Source organism: Elaeis guineensis, chromosome 13 (assembly GCF_000442705.2).
Source record: "Elaeis guineensis isolate ETL-2024a chromosome 13, EG11, whole genome shotgun sequence".
In the NCBI taxonomy this organism is placed as follows: domain Eukaryota; kingdom Viridiplantae; phylum Streptophyta; class Magnoliopsida; order Arecales; family Arecaceae; genus Elaeis; species Elaeis guineensis.
Genome location: NC_026005.2, coordinates 21,966,391 through 21,982,244, shown reverse-complemented (window position 1 = coordinate 21,982,244; position 15,854 = coordinate 21,966,391). Strand labels below are relative to the sequence as shown.

General features: G+C 36.0%; 2 protein-coding genes across 4 annotated transcripts; one reads left to right on the top strand and one right to left on the bottom strand.

Moving 5' to 3' along the window:
* Positions 1-1,288: 1,288 nt before the first annotated feature.
* Positions 1,289-12,609, top strand: LOC105056253 (uncharacterized). Of its 3 annotated transcripts, none has more exons than XM_073247512.1 (5): positions 1,289-1,991; positions 5,991-6,093; positions 6,768-6,976; positions 7,307-7,693; positions 12,345-12,609. In XM_073247512.1, exons 1-4 carry the CDS (start codon positions 1,330-1,332, stop codon positions 7,563-7,565), a joined length of 1,233 nt encoding a protein of 410 aa, XP_073103613.1. In that variant the 5' UTR covers positions 1,289-1,329; the 3' UTR covers positions 7,566-7,693; positions 12,345-12,609. The 3 variants fall into 3 exon arrangements, with proteins under 3 accessions (XP_073103613.1, XP_029123733.1, XP_073103612.1); XM_029267900.2 differs by lacking the exon at positions 12,345-12,609 and adding an exon at positions 8,337-8,669; XM_073247511.1 differs by lacking the exon at positions 12,345-12,609 and adding an exon at positions 8,328-8,669.
* LOC105056252 (uncharacterized) lies at positions 10,530-12,346 on the bottom strand. Its single transcript, XM_010938388.4, has 4 exons — positions 12,143-12,346; positions 11,937-12,055; positions 11,704-11,837; positions 10,530-11,012 (listed from the first exon to the last, which is right to left on the bottom strand). Exons 1-4 carry the CDS (start codon positions 12,192-12,194, stop codon positions 10,871-10,873), a joined length of 447 nt encoding a protein of 148 aa, XP_010936690.1. The 5' UTR covers positions 12,195-12,346; the 3' UTR covers positions 10,530-10,870.
* Positions 12,610-15,854: the final 3,245 nt, after the last annotated feature.

Below are 15,854 nucleotides of genomic sequence, written 5' to 3'. Positions count from 1 at the left end.
ATGTCAAATTCATCAAAGATCTAGTTGGAAGAAGTCTATTGCTAAATCAAGGAGAAGGTTTGCTCGATCCGATCCTAGATGAAGTCATTAGATCGTCGGATAGACTTGTTATTTCCCTTTAATTCATTAAAATATTTGTTGATGCATATTGGTTTTTCTTTTAAGCATAAAAATATATGTAGAAGAAGATGGCTAATAATAATATGAAATCATTCATCATATTTACATCCCTTTGAGAGCAAGCATCCAACTAAAAACAAATCTCTCAATACATTGTTGGAAAGCAAACATTCAAGTTCATCAGCCCATTCACCAAAAACAAAAAAATCAAAAAAAAAAGAAAAATTGGTGATCCCTCAATCCACGGGCAATGATTTCTACAAATATATATATATATATATATATATATATATATATATATATATATATATATATATATATATATATATATATATATATATTTTGATAAGAATGATTCCTAGATCTTTATACACACATTTGTAGGTCATGACAAAAATGTGGATCATCAAAATTTAAAAATCCCATTACCATATCCATCATTACGGGGGCAGCCCAAATAACTTATTTTAAAGAGAAATTCTTTGTACATCGCATGCGGTATAGAAAAAATATATCGTCCCATCTGATTGGACAACATAGCCATTGCTTTCCAACGTGCATTTAATGTCTACAATTCTACTTTTTCATCTGAAATTTGAACGACGAAAATATCTCTCTATAAAAATTATGATATCATGTGGATATATTATGATATCCTGCAGTCAAATTATGACTTTCTGCATACATGATGTCATAATTTTTTTTTCAAAAATCATAAAGAAAGAAGGGTATTTTCGTCACTAAAAAATTATGAAATTTTTAGATGATGAAAATGTCTCTCTCTTCTTTATGATATTTTATAATCAAATTATGATTTTTTGTGTGTAGAAAGTCATAATTTGACTGTAGGATGTCATATTATGACCATAGGATATCATAATTTTTTTTAGAAAAGGAAGAATATTTTTATCATTAAAAATTTGAATGGAAAAAAAAATGATAGGTATTAAATGTATGTTGAAAAATGATAACTATATGATCCCATCAAATCGGGTGGTGTAGTTTTTATACACCCGGATGTGGTGTACAAAAAATTACTATTTCAAATCAAGTGCCGGGACATGGTGGCAGTTTTGCTTTATGGATTGGGTTGGTTTACCAGACAAAAGTGGCCCGGGCCAAGTTCGGCCCGTTTGCAGAGAATGGCCCCGGTATAATATATATCCGTTGGCGTCTCGTCCCCTCTCCGAGACTCCAAGCTTCTCGCCAATGGAAGCTTCCGTTTCCGTTAGGTTCCTCGGTTCCACCGCGGCCTTCCACCGCTGCCGCCTCCCTCTCTCCCGTCGCTTCATCCAAAACCCCAACCCCAGAATCCTTACTAGAAACGGCGGTCTCTCTCCGATCTCTCCCCTCCTTCACTTCCCCTCCTCCAACGCCCCTTCTCTCCCTCGCACCGCCCTCCGATCCGCCCCGTTACCCAGTTCGCCGCTTCCTCCCTTCGGCTTCTTCCTATCATTTTCCTTTTTCCCCATCTTCCCCTCTGCTCCTCCCCAGGAACGCCTCGATTGCTTCAACTCCGAGCCAGAGGAGGGATTTTTACAGTGGGATCGGAGTTGGGAAGGCTTGGATGGGGGAAGTCTAAGGTTCTGCGGGGGAAAGGGGGCGTCCTGGACGGTGGTGCTGCTGGGTTGGCTGGGGGCGGAGCAGAGGCACTTGAAGAAGTACGCGGAGATGTATAATTCTAAAGGGATTAGGTCGGTGCGGTTTGTTGTGCCAGTGAAGGACGTAGTGGGGTTTGATTTGGGGAGGAAGATCGAGGGGAGGATTGCTGGATTGACTCGGGAGCTGGTTTCCTGGTGCTCGGAAAGGGAGGAGGATGGGAGAGAACGGCATTTGCTCTTCCACACCTTCAGCAATACTGGGTGGCTGGCGTAAGTGTTCGCTGGCTTAGTTTTTAGTTTTTTGTTTTTTTTTTTTTAATTTGAAAGACGGGCTGAGATGAGAAAGAGTGGAGAAATCTTAATCAATATTTCCTTCAATAAGTTAAATCTTATGAATTACAAATCTTGGATTTCTGCAGAGTTTCTATGTGTAACTTCTTTCTCGACTGTTTAGCGATGCATAGTGATAGGATTCAGCAAGGGCAAAGCATAAATCTATATTGAGTCAAAATGGCACTTTAAGACGACATTTTTTTTTTGCTCAAAAACATCGCATCACAAGCTTATTGGTTTGAACACTGTGCAGTAAAAAGCACCATACTTTAACAACAAAAAAACTGTCATGACATGCTATTGTTTCGAATTAAACAAAGATTAATTAACCTTTAGCTACATTCATGTAATGCATGGCATTAGGAAAACCTAGTGTCTGTAGAACTTCCACTATTAAAACCATTTTGCATGGTCTTAACATTATAAGGCATTAATTACCTACAAAAAAACTTAAGAACATGCTTTTCAAACAGTTACTATTTATTGAATTAGTCTTTGTGACTAATTACAACAACGTACAGTGGCGGATTAAAATGGAAAATTAGCATTATTTTTTTCAGCAGAGGAATAACAACATTGTAAAGATTAAAATTTGTATGTTTGATATTTTTCTAATTTACACCACAATAACAGAAAGTTCTTAAAGCAACTGTAATGTCAGTTAAGGCTATTATCACATTGATATTGTCACTAAAACTCGAGGCTTATATATTTTCAGTAGGTGCCAGCTTAATTAACTAGTTAAGTCTTTGGTAGTTGAACCAGATGACCTGGGATCAAATCCCCTCTTCACTAGGGTTTAAGAGTCGGATATTTGGAGAGGGCTATGAATTATTGTGTGGCCCATTGCATATAAACCTTTTCTTAGAAAAGAAAAATGAAGCATATAACTTGCAAAGAAAGTACCAATGTTTAGAGTGATTATCCATGCACCTATACATGTATACATGAGTGCTTGGATATGATCTTGCATGCCTGGACCTTATAGCTCATGATGCATAGACAACACATAAAAATACTTTGGGTGAATTTAATGAGAAGTAAAAAAAAATGAAAACATATTAGAAGAAATAAATAAATAAATAAATAAATATATATATATATATATATATATATATATATATCTTGGTACATAAAGAAACAAAATATGGTGCACAAATCATAGCTTTCAAAGGGAGCTGAGCTTTAAATTATATAATTCTGGTGTGGGTCTGAATATGCCATGGCAGCAATTGGTTCCATGGCTGGGATTTGAGTGGCCGTGGGCCATGGGTTCCTCATGGTAAACATCAGTAATAATCTGAACCTATGGAGTCAAGTAGTTGCATTGGAGTGGTTGTGGGTTTGAAAGGGAGAAGAAATATTGCATAGAATCTAGGATGGGAGAAGAACAAAAGGCTTTGATGCATGAGGAAAAGAATGCTTAGAGTTTTATTTGGATTGGAATTAGATTAGAGATTTAGATGAAACTCTATTTTCTCTTGAATAGGAAAGAGGAATGGTTATTACTTGGCATAGGAGCTGAGCCCTGTGTGAATTTTAACCTGTTGAATAAAGAGTTTGCGCATTTAATATTGTAAGATAGGCATCTTCCTGCGAGGGACTCTAGAATTTAAATGTAATCCTATCTCTTTTTATAAAATTGTTTAAATTGAGACACTCTGTACTCAATCGCAGTTATCTTTATTCCAAATTCGAACCATTGGATCATGACCTATAAGGTATAGATTTAAGTTTGAGATGGATTCACCATTGATGTTTTTTTAAATTTTTGTGAATTTGATAATTTCATGGTCTTGGACTCCCCTAGCTTTATAATATATAATGCCAAGCCTTTTGTAGCCAACATTTTTGTTGAAGCCAGTCTCCCCTTTCGTGTGTGTCCTTTTCTGGTTTGGGAGGGTGTGGTCATGCTTTAATTAGTCTCAATGCAATCAGAAGAGAAAAAGAAAAAAGAAAAGCCTTCACAATTTATTGTCCCAATACGCTCCGTGTGAAGTGTTATGGTAGCACTTGATGCTTGCACATGCACTGGATATGCCAAATCCAGTCTGTCTATTATGAGAGCCTTCATAAATTTGTACGAAAAAAATTGATGGCGGAAAATCTTAATTTCAGAGGTTTCATCACTCAGTGGGATGATGACTGTCTATTAAACACAAGGTTTTTAGATCTTAATATATCAATTATCTCAGTTAATGAACTGAGATCTTTGTTTATCTTGGCCCATATGATGCATGGGAAAACTTGGACGGAATCGAGATGTCTAGTATCTAGGCTGATATTTCCAGACCAAGATATCAAAATCTTGCAAATATGGAAAATCCAAACTAGAACTATAATTACACATTGATTTTGGGATTTATTAATTAATAAGGTATATCTAAGCAAGTAAAAAATATGGGAAAATGTCATCCAATATGAATGTAATATCAGTTGATATCTTGGATTTTATTGATTTATATAATCCAAGATAATAGGGCGACATTTTGATGTATATCTTGGGGGATGCCCAATACTGGTACAAACCAAGATCTCAACCAACATGAAAGCCTTGATTCAACACAACTTTCCTCTAGCAGTCATGTCCAGAATGCATGCCAAATATTATAACTAAAATAAACTGGCGTCATTACTATCAAGCCTTCTCCTAATTGTTTATGAGTCTTGCTCACCAACTATTTCTATTATGGGTAGCTTTGGTATTATTGCAAGCTTTCTGAATCGCTACTGATAACTTCTGGCCGTGTTCCTTTGGATGTCTCCATCCATACCCTAAATTATCTCTTCTTGATGGAGGCTCATGTTCTTTTTATACATGCTTAGGCCACCTTAAATCCATTCTCCATCATTTTATTCTAAGTGATGTAAGTTGATTTATGTTCATGCCCATATTAGCTTAGATTTTGTTGGTGTTTCAAATTTCCAGAGGCCAATCTAGAAGCCTAAACCATTGTTTTTACTAGCATTTTTCTTTTTTACGCAAGATTTTTAAGTGCGGACCTTTATTGGCCAGATTGAGGTGTATCTCATCCAGTATGGTGCTATACAGCATGGGGACTCGATACACACCCTAGTGATGCACAACATGGTTGTTGTAATGACTTCAGCATTCCATGTGCCGATATGGGGGTATGGTATATTGTATTACCATTAACAGTGAGTTATTGGTAGGAGGTCTAATATTGAGACTTAACACATTGATTTTAGAAAGGCAATCATCTTTCACCGGTGGTTAGGAGACTACATAGCACTTAGGTGGAAGATGGGTGCTTAAGTGGATGCATAGACGGTTGTAGTAAGCACAAACTTATAAATGGTACTGAGCACAAATTTATAAACGCAAAACTAGAAAAATGAGAAACAAATATCAAGAAAGTAAAGGAAATGAAGCTACATTGTGGAAACAATTTACATTTACATATGGACTGCTTTTAATGTAATATGACATGTTAAATAATGTTACTATACTATATAAGAAATTGATCGTTCCAAAAAAAACAAAAGAAATGCTCGGCTGTGACAAGTTAAGGCAATTAGCATATTTACCAGATGTTGAGTAATAAATGAATATCTTGTATATAAACATTTAAGTGAGGATCTTAGGACAAATGAAGTTTGTTGGGTGCCCATCTAATGCTCAACCTGCCTTAAAGAGTGGTCCGAACTCAATCCACCTAGGACTAGGTGGGTTGCATCAGGACTTGCTAGGTGGCTTACTTACAGCAGCACATTTTTTCTGACTTTTAATTGGGCCATGTCTGGATTCAGATTTATCAATATTTCAATAATCCATTGAAGTAATTGCATGTTCTAGTCCTCAAATAGTTTTTCCTTTTTTATTTTAATGAAGCTTTAGGTTGTCTTTTCCCTGACTTTCAAGTGTCACTTCAGCTTTAATAAGAAAGCGGCAATTTTTTTTTACTGGTTTTGCAGTTATGGTCAGATACTTGAGAATTTGCGATCAAGGACTGATATTATTGAGAAGATCGGAGGATGTATTATTGACTCTGGACCTGCCCCAGAGATAAGTCCTCAGGTTTGAATCATGTTTTCCCCTCCCCATGATTTGTAAGGCAGTGGACTGTGCTGGATTGTTGGACCAGAGACACAAGCTAACAGCATTATTTCAAACAGGACCAAACTGCACATTATTGTAGAAATTTTAGAGTTATGTTTCACATAATTTCGGTATAAAGGGATAAAAACTCTCTCCTTTTTGCTGATAGCTGGATAAAAAATTTCGATGGATTTGGTTTGTAAAGTAATTCAACGTTTTGGCACAACAAAATTGTATTATGATCAATCCTATTCAAATAAAAGCACCTATGAGTGGGTCGTAGCAATGGTCGGACATATTCTTATTGTTGTTGTTGTTGTTGATGATGATGATGTTCTTCTCTGGTGGTTGAACTCACCATAAGATTTACCATAATTGTATTTCCTTTTTAAATATACCATGTGATCGATGTATTAAAAACTTATGCTCAGTCACCTTTTAAAAGTCAATACTTCTAATTACTTCACTATGTAAATTAAGGTTTGCCATGCTATACCAAACTGTGTGCTACAGGACATACTGTACCGTACCAATTCGGTATTGGGATGCAGACTTGATGTAAACTGTTTCAAATGGTAGTTCATTGTTAAATTTGATATTTGATGATCCATATTGTGTATTTGAATTGTGTTAAATCTCATCTATGTTATCAGGTCTGGGCTGCAGGATTTTGTGCTGCCCTGTTGAAAAAAGATAGCTCATTAACGCACTCTTCAGTGAAACCTATGGAAGAAGGAAAAATGAATGGTGATTTCAATAGATTAAATACAAAAGACATCAGACCACGATTGATTGAAATGATTCTTTTGTCAATTTTAGCAAAATTCTTCTCCATACTTTTGATGCTGCCAGATGTAAATCGGTAAGTCATTTATTATTTTTTTCTAAACTGTATTTCCTGTGGTTGCATGTCTATTCTGAGTAGAGTCCTCCTTAATATCCTCGTCTGGATGTACATATAAGTAGCTGGTGGTTATCTTTGTTTGACCATGTGGTAGAAAAGATATAATTTCTAACATGTTAGCAAATGACTAGAATGCTTTTATCATGCAAAATTTCTATCCAGAAAGGTGCTGGAATTGTATGAAATTTCAATGAGGATAATGACTAGGTTGCTTTTTCGCAATACTTCCAGATAACAACCAAAACTTTTCCTTTTGGAGTACTGAATTATTCTTGGGGGTCGTTGCAGGAGGCTGAGCAAGGTCATCTCCATTCTATCAAAGGACCAGCCTCTGTGTCCTCAGCTCTATCTTTACAGCTCAGCTGATAAGGTGATTCCGGTTCACTTGGTTGAAAGCTTCGTCATGGAGCAGAAGGCACTGGGAAGAAATGTTTATACACATGATTTTGGTTCATCGTCACATGTTAACCATTTCAGGAGTTATCCCCATATATATTCTGCTAAAGTTTATGAATTTATTAAAGAGTGCTGTTCTGCAAGAGTTTGACCTGGCTCTAGATTACAGGTCCAACTTTATTTCGGTTGGGTCTCATTTCCCAGTAAGCTATTGATTTGTTGAAGACCTTAGGAAATAACAAACGCTATCTTCTTCTGTCTTCTGAGTTAATGTGACAGGTAATCTCCAAACCACTGCTGCTTCATTTTTATATAACTTCTCAGACTAGATCCTAAATATGAGGTCTTCTCTTCTTGTATTTACCTTTGTTACACACTTTTGGTAAATAATGAAAGCTAAAAATGCAGCATTTTTTCAGATCCATGCAATTTATTATCAAAATTCAATGAGCATTTCTTTATTTTATTGATTTCTTTATCTTCAAGTTTTCAATCATCAAATTGGTTAATTTCTCAGTTAATATGAAAACCTGATTCATTGTCGCTTAGTCTATTGAGATTCTTTGCTTGGATCTTAATTGTGAGATCTGTTCTTCATAATTCTTTAGACAGCCTTGTTCATATTGCTCCCCTTCAATAAATTCGTCATGGCATGAATTTTCAGCAATTTTGGATATAATGAAGCAAGGGAAAACCATTAAGTTATTTTCATTTCTGTTTTTGAGAAAAAATTGTAACTGTTACGATGTTGTTACTTTAGTATTACCCCTTACATCAGATCTACATTGTGATGGAGAGACAATGAAAACTAGGGAGACTGTAGTAAGAACCAACATTGTCTAGCATTTGGAGATTAGAGAAGATGAAATTCCAAGGTAAATTTGTTATTTTTTTCTGACAGTGCCTTTCTTAGTTTGATCAGGTGTGCATTCCTTATTTCAAACATCAATGATGCTCCCATGCTGGGGGATATGAAGCCAACAGGAGGTTGACAGGGATCAAAGTTAGGATTTCATGGATTAACTTCTAAATGATTTCATACCTGCTTTTGTCCTCGGAGGGGGTTCGCTCCTCTCTTTTTCTTAAAAGACTACGTATGTGATTTTGATTTCTTGTGCATACGATCAGATGGATATCCTCTTTGTGTTCAATCTATTGTATCCATATTCAGGTGACACATTGGATTTCCAGCATTTGGAAGCACCTATCGACAAATTGGCTGGATTTGTCCTCGCATGGTCGGTTTTTTGTCCAGGACATTATGGATGGAGTTCTGAAAATGGAAGTGATCTTGTATGATACGTTTGATGACATTTACTGTTCGGCAGCAAGTTAGTAGCGTTCAGCCTAAGTCAAATTGGTTTTAGTTATGGATTATCCTATATCAATCAACTTACTCAGTAGATGGTTTAGAATTATAGGACTAAAAACCTCATTTTGTCATTTTTTTTTCTTGATTAGGTCTGTGTCTCTGTCATGTCTTTGCAGGTTAAGATCTCCCAATTCTGGCTATGCTTAGCAAATCTGATTTAGGTTCAGGGCCAAATTCTGTACACAGCTTAAGATGTAGGTCTGGATTAGGTTTAGGTTGGATTCGAATATATCTGGTTGATTTGCAGCAACCCATATTTGGTCTTAGAGAATCCTGTTTGATAAATGTTCATGCTTATGACATATATATCCAAGTGCATTTTATCAGCACCTTCCAAAGGTCCAATCCTATTAAGGAGAAAAAAGCATGAACAAAAATTTTATTTCAGTTAAAAAAACACTGATGAAAATTTACTTGTGAAGCATCGTGGCTTCCACCATTTCTGACAATTACTGGAGCTAAAATCTTGTCTTGCAGATTTGCGAAATAATTTTCCATCAGAAATCTAATGTTAACTCTTCAAAAATAATTGATTGCAGAATTGCTAACGTGTTCAATTTGTCAGAAGTTAAATAATTACAGCTGTTATAGCAAGTTATGAATGCAATAACACATAATTACACTATTGGTTTTTATGCAATTTCATAGCAACATTTATACTTGTTATTTGTAAATAACACCATTATGGGAAGGTTTTCTTTTAAGATTCTGGTCTTGTCCTCGGATAAAAACGGTGCTGCAAAACATTGTTTTGCGGAACGAACAGAATAAACTGGGTTGCTCACCCTATTCTATTTTAATCCCGAACTAAACCGCGAAGACAAATGTATTCAATGGTTAGAAACATTTAACAGTGTTAACCATTTTAATATTTTGGTACTGTCCATGCTAAATTTGGATTTTAACTAAATAGAAATGATCAGCCAACATTCGCAAGCCATCAACAATAGTGTGAAACATTGGGAGAAATGTGTATTTCATCAAGATCCAAGAAGAGATGGACTGGCATCCTGTCCAGGTTTTAGAAACCAAAAGGCTTTAGGAACCAAAAGGCTTTCAGGCTTTTAGAAATTACATTTGGGGCATGATTAATTGAATGGTGCAAGGGTTGGCCTAATGGTTCAAATTGGTTTCTTTTCTATCTTGACAACAGATTCAAATGTCTTTGATTTCTAGCGTACTCTAGTTGCTAGAGGGCTCAACTCCAGTTCCGTGGGGATTGTTTTTTGATAAAGGTTCAGAGACGATTGTTGACAGGTCACCCGCTGTTACTCTTGATGCTTGTTTTAGTTCTTTCCAACTCATATGGGGATTATAATCTCTCTCTCTCTCTCTCACACACACCCCCCCAACACAAAAAAAAAAAAAAAAAATCTCATATGGAGATTAAATCGATCTATTGCTTTAGCACCCAAATCAACTTAGTTAAGTTTAGGAGAAACCAGGTATAAAATCCTTTTTTTGGTTGTTCAAGGCATTGCCGGGAGGAATTGAAGTCAACAGAAAAAGAGCCAAGAGAGGCGTATGTCAATTGAAGGCCCGAACTTGGTTGCATGATACATACATACACACACACACACACACACACACACACACACATATATATATATATATATATATATATATATATATATATATATATATATATATTCTTTTGATGGTAAATTTTACTACTTCAAAGACTTGAGGCTGAAGAGACCATGAAGAAGCAACAACTAATCCATCCAGATTGCACCACATAAATACAGCATAATATATACAAAACCATACATTAGGAGTAGCTTCGTTCTTTTGATGGTAAGTTTTACTACATTATAAAGACTTGAGGCTGAAGTGGCCATCAAGAAGCAACAACCAAGCCATCTTGATTGCACCACATAAATACAGCAGAACTTACACAAAACCATATATTAGGATTCACAGAAGTTCTATGACGAAATGCACATTTTAACGAACTTTTCTACACAGCCAAGGCAAATACCTATATACAGTAACTGCATGACTAGACCTCCAGTGACTATCGCAGTTCCATTGGTTATCAGCCCTATCCATATTATTTGATCACCATGAGAAATATACTATTTTTACACACTGATCTCTGAGTTGCCGACTGCTTTTGAGCTGCCAAAATTTGCGACATGGTACTGTGAAGCATACTTGTAGGAAGGGCCCTCCATGGCTGTCACAGGAGGTTCATTCAGAAATGCCCAATGGCTCCTGGTCCACCTGCAGGACCACAATGAGCAGATTCTGAGATCCAAATAATGTGTTCAAATCACAGGAAGCCAGAAAACTGAAAAATTAACTTGAAAGAACTGGATGATAAAGCAACAGAGAGTTATTATATGTAAAACCAGTTAAAAAAATTAATAATGGATTCTAGTAAACAGTAGGTAGTCAAAGAATAAGGTGTGTTTTATCATTAATTCTTTGATGTTTGTTTCAAGGATTTAGGGTGTGTATATATGGTATGCTGTTGTTCCCCTTTTAAATCTTAGCCATAAGAAACCTTGGAAGATTACTTTAGCACTTATCCAGATAATAAGTCTGATGTAAGTATGAAAGTGCATGCTTCTTTGGCACCTTGCCAGTTATGATCTGCAGTTTGAAGATCAAAAGAAAATCTTAGATTACTTTCAAACAAGAAGGAATATTCAGACTTCATGGCGAACCTGTTAGCTTCTGTTCTTTGGTTTACATGTATTAGGGAAATATGGTTATACAAAAAGCATACTATGATTTGAGACCTGAAGCTAAAGATTACTCAAATCTAGATAAAATTGGTGGAATTAATTGTTACATCGGTCCAATCTTACCACAAAAATGGGAAAAATAGTAATCTGGTGGATAATTTCATCAAGCCGATGAAGTGATGAGAACATGAACAAATTTGTTAGGATATAGTTCATAGTAATACCAGCAATTTGTCTTCTCGTTCTTCTCATCATCTGATTTAAAGATACTGTTCAGTGAGCTCTCCCTTCTGTCAGTCAGAGGCAGCGAGCTTGATCTCTGTAGCTTTTCCCCAGACCCTTGACATATGTTTTTCTCCTGTCATTAGCACCGCTCTTTGCTGTTTCTTGTTTCTACTCACAGAGAACAGACCACTAAAAGGCAAAATTGTCGAATTTGCGAAGTTTTAGTACATACCTGATTATTCTCCACGAAACCAAAGAGTTCCCTAAGATGTTCTTCCTCAGTCTTCTTCTTGGATTTCCAGTATGCATCAATCTCTCCTCTAGTAAGTGATCTGTTTCTCTGATATCTTACTGAAAAAGTGCAAAAAACCAAAGTTCTCAATATCAGTTGTTAGTCTAAAATTTATTATTGAAAGATGATCAGTTAATTCCCATTACCAGCCTTAGGATCTTGAACTGGAGTGTTCCAGCCTGCCATTAGAGAACCCATGACTCCTGTTGAAGAAGAGATAGCACGGATCGCAGTGACTAGGATCCCTCGTGAGTGGATCTTTGCTTTCAATCGTTCTTATCTTTAGAGCATGTATATATGAATCCAAAAAGTTGATAGCTGACAAAAACCATTGGTTGTGTATATCAGGCTCTACAGGTGCAAAAGCTCAGCACTTTCTACTCGGACTTGAATCTTGGTCTGATCTCACCGAGGTGGCGCAACAGTAGGATGACGAGCCCGCGGTTTATTTTGTTTTTTTTCTCTCCTGGTTGATATGCTGGCTCCTTCTACTTTCGACAAATGTATTCTGTATTACCTTCTCTTACGGTGGAAATGTTGTTATATTCGTCATAGGAAAAGTGGAATTTATTGAATGATTGAGTAAAGGTGGGAATAGTGTTTTTGTTCCTTATCCTGTCTGCCAATATTTATCTGGAATGGTCCAGGAGTCTCTCTCTCTCTCTCTCTCTGTGTTGAAGTGGACATGATAACAACTCTCTAGAATGGTGATTCCCAGCTATACCTTTAAGCATGCCCGAGGGGAGTGAATGATAATGACAAATTGCTGGAGCCTTTAAATTAATTGCTTAGGTAAGTGGTGGGTTCCTTGTCTCCGGTGCGTGCATCTTTCGCTAATGATGGTGAAAGCTTGGCCAATAGAGACATAGGATCTGCAGAATATCTAAAAGTTATCCTTGCTTTGTTGTTAAGGATATGACTTTCATGACATAAAATTCTGAAATACTGTTTGCCTCACAAGAGAGATGGTGTTCTTGAATTAGAGGAAGTAGTGAACTAGGAAGTAGCTTCTTTTACCATCCCCACCTCCAAACCAAAAACACACACACACACACACACACACCCCCCAAAGTTGTAGCTTCTGTGCCATATTTCGGCAAGCAGTTGCCATGGGTTTATGGTTTCATGAATAACATTGATAGAACACCTTTCGATGAAAATATAATGTTGTATGACCCTGAGCTTCTGAGAAAAGTAATCTGAATGCATAGGTTTCCAGCTAGTTAAGTTAGTAAATTCATGAGAGACGGTTGCTCCAATGCATATGCAATATTTCTCTAAGTAATTGATGTTGTTAGAATATAGACATGCATCTTCATCAAATCAAAATCTAATGTCTTGCTTTAAGTCCATGGGTAAGGGATACCAACCAAGCAAATAGTTACTGACAGGGTAGGCTAAATTGGTGTTTAAATCTTACCTTTTCTCAAAGCTTAAAGCTCCCATGTAGCCAAAAATTCAAGGTCCTTGGTTTAGGACCTAGTCGAGAATCAGGGCCTTAAAACCTTAGCCCAAGCTTTGGGCCACCCAGGCTAGCTGGGCCCATTGATATCAGTACTTAACCATGACTTTCAAGGTGAACTCACTCAAACTAGGGATGCAGACATGCGTCTAACAGACAGACAGAGATCTTTGACCAAAAAAATATGTTGGCAATTTACAATATGATCTCTTTTTCTTGATGACCGATATATAATTTCTTTGCCTCTAATGAATGGTTATACGGCAGTTGTGTTGTTAATCAACCAGTAGTATCCAAACGGGAGGACTGCCGGGTCCGAAAGCTGGCACCAAATGCAACAAAGACTCTACAAGTCTTCCAAATCCTTACAGGTGAAGAATAACTATTCAACGTATGTAAATTCTTTTTCCAAGTTGCAAGGAGTGGATCGCTCAATATTTCAGGTTAGCTTTGATTGATTTGAATATCCAATTTGAAACTAGGAAGGATGAGACATGCCAACATTTTTACCAAAAAAAAAAAAAAAACCCACCAACATCCCTTTTTTTTCCTCTTCCTTCTGGTATGTCAAGTAAGTTACAGCCTACTTAGGGCATTGGTGAGAAACATTGGCTACACTTAAAACTTATCAAAGGTCTACATACCTGAGGGTCATTTTCCCATTCTGTCACCAAGTTCTCCCAGGATAAGCCACGCCAACTCAATAACATCTTCATTGGAATCAAAGCTTCTTGCTTGAATTATAAAGTCATATTGCGATTTATACCTCCTCAAGGCGAGAATTTCTTCTCTCCATTTCTTTTCTTACTTTTTTTTTTTTATACAAAATTCTTTTCTTACTTTCACAGTGAAGCCAAGGTACGTGCTTCATTTAGTGGCAGACAAAACGCATTGTGAATTACCGTCACAGCTACTGTTGCGGTGGTGCATCAAATGCCCCCATGTGTATTGCCTACAATGCTTATATCATCGAGTTAATCAGGATTTCTTCAGAACTTTGTTGTGCATGAATCACAGAGGTCCCATCTATCAATCACAGCCATGCACGTATTACGTGATGGCTGTGATGACCATTCGGACAAAGTGGATACATGTTAAATCCTTGTATGGTAGTCTTCGGATGACTACAAAGCGACAAGAGGATAACCTACCATGGGTTGGATAGATAATGATGTTAAAGTAGGCGTGCTTCATTAAAAAGATGCTGAAGTGGGCGTGTAATCTAATGGATAGCAACAAAGTTAGAGAAGGACATTTCTTTTTGATAAGATGGATTATCTAAATTTTTTTGAAATGAATATGCTCAAAATAATTAAGGAAGCATTTGATGCATTACATAGATAATATTATTATGATAATATTATTGTAGAAGAAATATGATTATCTGATAAAATTATTGAAAATTTTATATTACAGTATTTGATATGTACAGTAATGTTATTGTAAAATTATAGAAAATCCTACATTACAGTATTTGATATACAATTTAAATTATATAGAATATAAGTTAATTTTTTTAAATTACCTCTATCCTTGCTAGATTATTGTTTATTTTCTAGAGGGACAACTTAATTTCGGGATCCACCATTTTTGTGACATCACCCATTATGTTTTCTTTTTTATTTTCATCAACTGAAACTATCCATAATTTATTTTAATTTATTTTGATGGAGATATTTTAGTCCTGAAGTTATCTTGTTGTAAAGTTGTAAGATTACATATAATCACATAACCACATCCTCTTAAACAATCAGATCATCTTCTTTTGAGATAATACTGTATTACATGTAATACAGTATTATCTGTGAAAGTGATAAAATAAATAGTATAATCTGATTATCTATTATAAAATTATATATAATTTTTTATCAAATATTTTTTAAAAAATAAAATATTTTTAAATGAGATAGGAACATCTCCCAATCTAAAATTGTAGTTTTGAGTGTTTCGAAAAAAAAAAAAAAAAAAGCTCTCCAATTAGTCCTCGTCTCTCGAAATAGAAATCTTTAAATGATTAGATGCAACACAAACAAACAGAAAGGAGGGATCAAAAATCTTCTCTCTTTTAAAAAAAAAAATACTATATATCAATCCCTACTCTTCCTTCTACGAGGTGGCATGGATGATACCATCCAAACAAATTCTCAATAAAGATTAGAGTATAAAAATTATTTTGAAATGTCCAGACCTTACTCGATATTAGCATAACATCGGTTCGCAAAGGTCACAAGTCTGTAATTTTTTTCTCAGAAAAAACAATCGCTTTTTAAGTTTCAATGCGTCTCCAGTACAATGATTATGAGACTTCTCGGCACGTCGTCTTCGTCCCGAGTTAAAATGGTGGTGGACCTAGGGAGGGGTGAGGGCCACGCTTCCTCCAGAGATTCGAAACTCGC